Below are 6,000 nucleotides of genomic sequence, written 5' to 3' on the forward strand. Positions count from 1 at the left end.
TTTGCATTTGTCATGCTGCGATGAATTACAGGTCATCTTAAGCTCTGTGATGATCCACATAATGGACCAATCAAGGAAAACAAGCAGATATTTGTGCATCTGTGTCATTCAGCGGAGGTGGAGACGCTTGGTTACGTGACTCCATGAACAACGAAGAAGTGACGGAGGTAAACAGAGGGATGCAGGGTGAATAAAAGGGTGTGAGTCACACTAAGCACCTCTTATCAGAACTGGACGTAAGCCTGATGACAGCTGGGGTAGCTGAACCACCTCTTACATGCTCACATCAAAAACGACAACCTGCTGGTTGTTGACACTGGCTGCCAGCTGAGGGAAATGAGCATTTGGGTGCAAAGTCCACTTCATAAACACACAATTACAGCCACTAGAGCTTAGTTAATGTTTAGAAATCAGATGTGCAAAGGTTCCTTTTTCAGTTTTTACAAATTATTGTTGATAAGGGTACCTGGACCCTACACAACCTGGCGTACGTTACTTGACTATTTCAGGTTTTTATTATGAAATAAAGTGAATTCTTGTACCTTTTCAGGCCAGATATGTAAAATCCTTCCGTGTTAAACCTCAATTTAGTAAGCAAGGACTCTCTTTGAGTAGAGTCAGACTTTTTTTTTTAAACTAGTACAACATGTAGAACAAGTGGCACCTTTCTTATAGAAACCTGGACACACAACAGTGGTTTTTATGGGACCTTTACTTGAGGAACACATATCATTACAGACTCATTTGAGACAGAACAGAATGTAAAAGAAAGACTAGTTTCCAAGGGTTTGTGATCAGAGAGGTCTTATATACACACACACACACACACACACACACACACACACACACACACACACACACAACAGTACAAAAGAAAGAGGAACTTAAGAGGAAAAACACCTTGGCCTACAGGTTCTCGCATTAAAAATCTTCTTTACAACTTCTTAAAAAAAACAAAAAAAATTCACGTACCATGTAAAAAAATAAAATCAAACTAAATAAATTGATCTCTTATGGAAAACAACAAGACAATTACTATATTTTTGCAGTTTTTCAAATGTAATGGTAATTGGTGAAATATTTGGTATACTAACTTGACTGGAAGGTAAACAATGATCTCTAAAAAGTGAATCTAAACATTAAGTTGCAACATGCATCAGGTGCAACTGGATTAAGTGGACAAACTCATATGAGAGCTGATGATAACCCTGTTTGGTAGAAGAGGAAACTTAAAAAGGCACACAGTTTGAACAGTTTGAATACTGGAGATAAAATGTGAAGGGCTGAGAAAAAAGGAAAAAGTGTTAATTACAGAAATACTTTAAAGTTCAGTCCAGTTTTATAAATCAGAACATTTTCCTTCAAATGATCATTTCCCTGCAGTACTGGGAAAACATTTTTAAAAATTCATTTAAACAATTATTTATGTATTATTCCTATTAATTACTGAGCCATAACTTGAAAATATCCTATTTTTATCCTAATGGAATATATGTGATTCGTGTTGAATGAAATTTTAAAAAACAGGCGCAGCCTTCAAATACCCATACTGGTTGAACCCTGCCACGCAGTACTTCATCTCCACGGTAACAAAAGACTGGAGACACTGAAGACGGAGGAAGCAGACATGCGATAGTCGGCGTCCACGCGTCACCAGGGCAGATTGAGCCCGAGTGGAGCTTAAGAAACTGAGACGCGGCCGTGCAGCCTGGTAGTTAGATCGAATGCCGGAGCCACTACATTGATCACGCTGATCCATTCTCCAAAAGGAAGTGGGTTCGAGCAGGATAGGATTTAGCTAACAGGCTAACAACTTTGCCATTATATAAATAAGATGTAGGGAGGAGTGGGCAGCAGTACTCATGACATTTTCCCAATCTGGATCTTCTTCCAGGCCTCTGAAGCAGTGAATATACAGGAGTCGATGATTCCTGCGACTGTAAACGTCCCGCCGACGATGGCACAGATCTACAGAGAAGAGGTTACTCTGTCAGTCTCGCTGTTTAAAAGCTTTGATGTTTTCTTCTCTGGTTATAAATGGCTTAGTATCAGCTGCTTCCAATCACATTTTGTTATAACAATACATAACACTAACACCTCAGTAAGCGCTGGCATTCAGCAGTGAGTCCTGCTGCAGCCTGACTCACAATCTTGAGCCATGACTCACAATCACAGTCATATCCCAACCCAAGCCTCAAGTCATGATAAACCGAAACAACTCGAAAGACAAATAACGGTGTTGCTCCTCAGCCAGCCGGGCCAATTTGATCCTGACGACATTATCAGTCAGAAGAAAGCCTTCTCAGGCTCAACCAAAATTCCTCAACCAACACGTCAGGAAGGGTGAGATGGCATGGAACGAGAAAAGGAATTCAGGATGTAACAGAAATAGTTTTCTTCTTACAAAGCTGGTAGGTGGACTTTATCTTGGGACAGAGCTAGGCTAGCTGGTTCCCCCTATTTCCAGTCTCATCAGAGGTTTTTCCCTAAAAACAGCTGCCTATTGGCGAGAACGGCAACAGTAAACCGAAACAGTAGAGCTGCCAGCGGTAAAACAGAAACAAAGAGCTGAAATTTACTAGAATTGTACAAGCAATATATCTTTCTGTTGTTATTAGAAAGACCATTAATTAAAGTAGCGCTACAGCAGCTATACAGAACATTCCCGTAGAAGTCTGAAGAGACCAAATCAGAGCTAAAAGAGTAAATATTGGAGTCTGCTGGATGTATACAAAAGTAACCGTTTGCTTATGGGTTCGCCATATCATCTGAAACGGTGATAACAATTTCAGTGTTGTGTTCACAGCTAATTTCTGCTGCCCTTAGGGGCCAAAAAAACAGTTATTGCAGCTTTAAGTCTAAGATCACAACTTTCACTGTATTTAAAAGGTCCTATGACATGCTGCCTTTCGAATGCTTTTTTTATCTCTCTCTCTCTCTGTATATATATATCTATCTATCTATCTATCTATCTATCTATCTATCTATCTATCTATCTATCTATATATATATATATATATATATATATATATATATATCTATCTATCAAGTCTTGTTCCCCAAATTCAGCCTTGGTGTAGAATTACAGCCACTAGAGTCAGTCCCACAATGAGCTTTCCCTAGTATGTGCTATTTCTGTGTCTGTAGCTTTAAATGCTATTGTGCAGAGAGGGGGGGGGGGGAGGAGGAGTGGGGCCTTGACCAACTGCTGGGCAAAGCAGAGAAAGAGGAGGTAACCTGTAACCTCATAAGGGGCAAGATATCAGGTTCATTTCTCAAAGCAGACCAGGATACCCAGGGCTTGGTTCACACCTATCGCCATTTCTAACCACTGGGGGACCATAGGCAGACTGGGGGAACTCATAATGATGTTAAAAAAAACTAAAAACTCATAAAGTGAAATTTTCATGCCATGGGACCTTTAGAAGACCATGAATTAAAATAAGTTGCCTTCACTCACTGTTGTGATGAAACGGTAAAAGGGCTGTCTCTTCTCTGTGTACTTGACTGTGATTGGACTGAGGTCGTATCGGAACCAGATGGCCGGGATGATCCTGCCCGTGTGGCTGTAAGCAACGTACTCCTGTGTGGGATGTAAAAAAAAAAGGAGTATTACAAATTTTGATGAGTTTTGGAGCTGCAAAAGCCATAAATGATTCATTGAAAATGATCTTGGATGAATAAAAACTGATGATGTAAGCGGGACGCAGCAACAATGTGTTTATATGAATCCCATTACTGCAGAAACAGTTCTAATTCGCCTAAAGAAAATAAGCTGCACTGATAGGAGTCTCAGCTGGACCTTCATTTGCTTTTTGGCAATGAGATTTTGGAATATTCTGCTCAGGCACGCTGCTCCTCCTCTAATCACAGCTGACCTGCACTGTTATTACTCCATACCCAGCTGTCAGTCAATGCGGTTCTAAGAAGTGTGTTTATGGTTTGTTGACATCTGGGGAGCGTTTCCAGTCACTAGGGGTGAGCTTTCACTTCCGGGTCAGTGCACAAGTTAACACGGTGATACATGCTCTGGCCATATGTTGGGATGGTCCCGCTGCTGCCTTGACATGTGCAAAAAGAACCTGTGACGCAGAGGGCAGGATCTTACAGGTGAGAGAAGATTTAAAGAGGGATAACAGGAGGGAGACAGCACCTTGTTGGCTACCGTGTACTGGTAGGAGAACCTCTGTTTGCCTGATAGGTCCTCATACACTGTCGGAACAATCTTCAGTATGTAGTCATGTGAGGCCAGAGCTGCAAAAGAAACAAAGTGATTTCAAGTTATTTTTAAAAAGTGTCCAAAAATGACTTGTTGTTTTAATCATGATGAACAACTAGCTGGAGCTTTTCCATCCGAGATACAGTGTCAGCTGTGGTTCCACTTTGGATTCCTTTGACATCCACTTCGTGACTCATTTCATTGGATCATTCCATGCTTTACATAAATGGCACAGTGGTTATGTTGAGTAGATGTGCAGCGTGGATACTTACGATTAGATGACAGCCTGTCAGCCCCTCCTAACGCATTGAAGGCTCCTTGTACTTTTTTTACCTGCGAGACAAAAGAAAGAAAAGTTGTCTGCCTTGATACTGTAAATCTTATACATGTGTCCATTGTTTTTGAGGTGTGTTTGTAGTGCGGTTCCCAACCTGGAGCTTTTCTCCAAAGGCCAGCTTGTGGATGTTGTGGGTCATGTCTGGGCTTTGGGGCTGCGCTGTGGCGCTGTGTGTCGACACATGGAAGTTACCTGGCACCTGGACACACACACACACGGACACACACATACGCACGGACGCACATGCAACACATTTAGTTAACTAATGACCTAGTCTGAACACACACATAGTTGGTTGGGAAACTAAACGGCCCTTGCCACGTTTCACATGTTTCCAGATATTCCACGTCCAAGTTTGTTAAATGTACAACTGCTGAGTTAATCATTTTAAATGGACTGGAAAGACTGACGCACAAGATGTGAGTAAGACAAACAGGGCCCAGACCGCAGGTGTTACTGAAGTCGATCCCAGAGCGGCTCCATTTAACATAACTCAATTTAGAATGGTGGAAGAAGCAGGTCGGCCTCATTCCTGTCAAGCCCGTCATGTTTAGCTCAAGTCAAAGACAAATAAACGACATGTAGTCCAATAGCTTATGTCCCACAAAAATGTCAAAAACATCTAATCAGAGCCACCCTAATAGAATTATTGAGCACAGAAACCTTGCCTTTCTCTGAAGCGGATCAGCCATACATAAAACGGTTACAGTGTGTGTGGGTTACTCTTTGTCTCCGCTCCGCTATGAGGTGAGGCCTTACTTTGTTGATGGTGAACTCTCCCTCAAAGCGACAACCGTCCCCCTGGTTGAGAGGGATCTTCATGGAGTTGTCTATGTGACCGACCTCGTGGCGGCCCATCTCGTCCTGGATGTCCAAACCCACCACTGAAGAAACAAGATCATTAAATATTTGACAAACATGAAAGAACATGAACAGAACTATTAAACACTTTTCTGTGCTGGGTCCTTTAACTATTTACAGTGCTAGTTTGATAGTTGATTAATTAAATCATTTGTTTATCAAACAACTACTTTTTCTCCGTTTTGTATGATAAACTTTTAGTTTAAATAAAATGAAAAAACTGTAAACACTGAAATTAGGAATACATATAAAAACTAACTAACAGTGTAATTTGAAAATCTTTTTTTTTTTTGACAAAACAAGTTAATTGAAAATGTCACCACCATGTGAAGAGCATTTTCCCAGATTGTTTGTACCCTTAATGGGCTCAACAATTAATTAATTAATCAAATAAATTATACACAATGACAATAATTATTAGCTGCAGCTCTATTTCTTCTTTTTTTAATAGCCCAATCAAACAAGAAGTGGAAGAAAAGAATAAAAAGAGAAATTCAGTAGAGAGTGACACATGTAAACACACAAAGTCCAAACAGACCACCCAACCTGCCTGTCAGTGTTTTTCCATCTAGACCTCACTTCA

General features: G+C 40.7%; 1 protein-coding gene across 1 annotated transcript in view; it reads right to left on the reverse strand.

Annotated features, from left to right (window-relative positions):
• Positions 1-1,404: 1,404 nt before the first annotated feature.
• ergic1 (endoplasmic reticulum-golgi intermediate compartment 1) overlaps positions 1,405-6,000 on the reverse strand; it is a 17,139-nt gene continuing 12,543 nt past the window's right edge. The window contains exons 5-10 of the mRNA XM_034883197.1: positions 5,316-5,440; positions 4,651-4,755; positions 4,492-4,552; positions 4,154-4,254; positions 3,461-3,583; positions 1,405-1,968 (exon numbers count right to left, since the gene is read on the reverse strand). Coding sequence (XP_034739088.1) covers positions 1,861-1,968; positions 3,461-3,583; positions 4,154-4,254; positions 4,492-4,552; positions 4,651-4,755; positions 5,316-5,440 — 623 coding nt within the window. The 3' untranslated portion in view covers positions 1,405-1,860. The remainder of the gene's footprint in view (positions 1,969-3,460; positions 3,584-4,153; positions 4,255-4,491; positions 4,553-4,650; positions 4,756-5,315; positions 5,441-6,000) is intronic.

The sequence above is a fragment of the Etheostoma cragini genome, chromosome 10, assembly GCF_013103735.1.
Source record: "Etheostoma cragini isolate CJK2018 chromosome 10, CSU_Ecrag_1.0, whole genome shotgun sequence".
NCBI lineage: Eukaryota > Metazoa > Chordata > Actinopteri > Perciformes > Percidae > Etheostoma > Etheostoma cragini.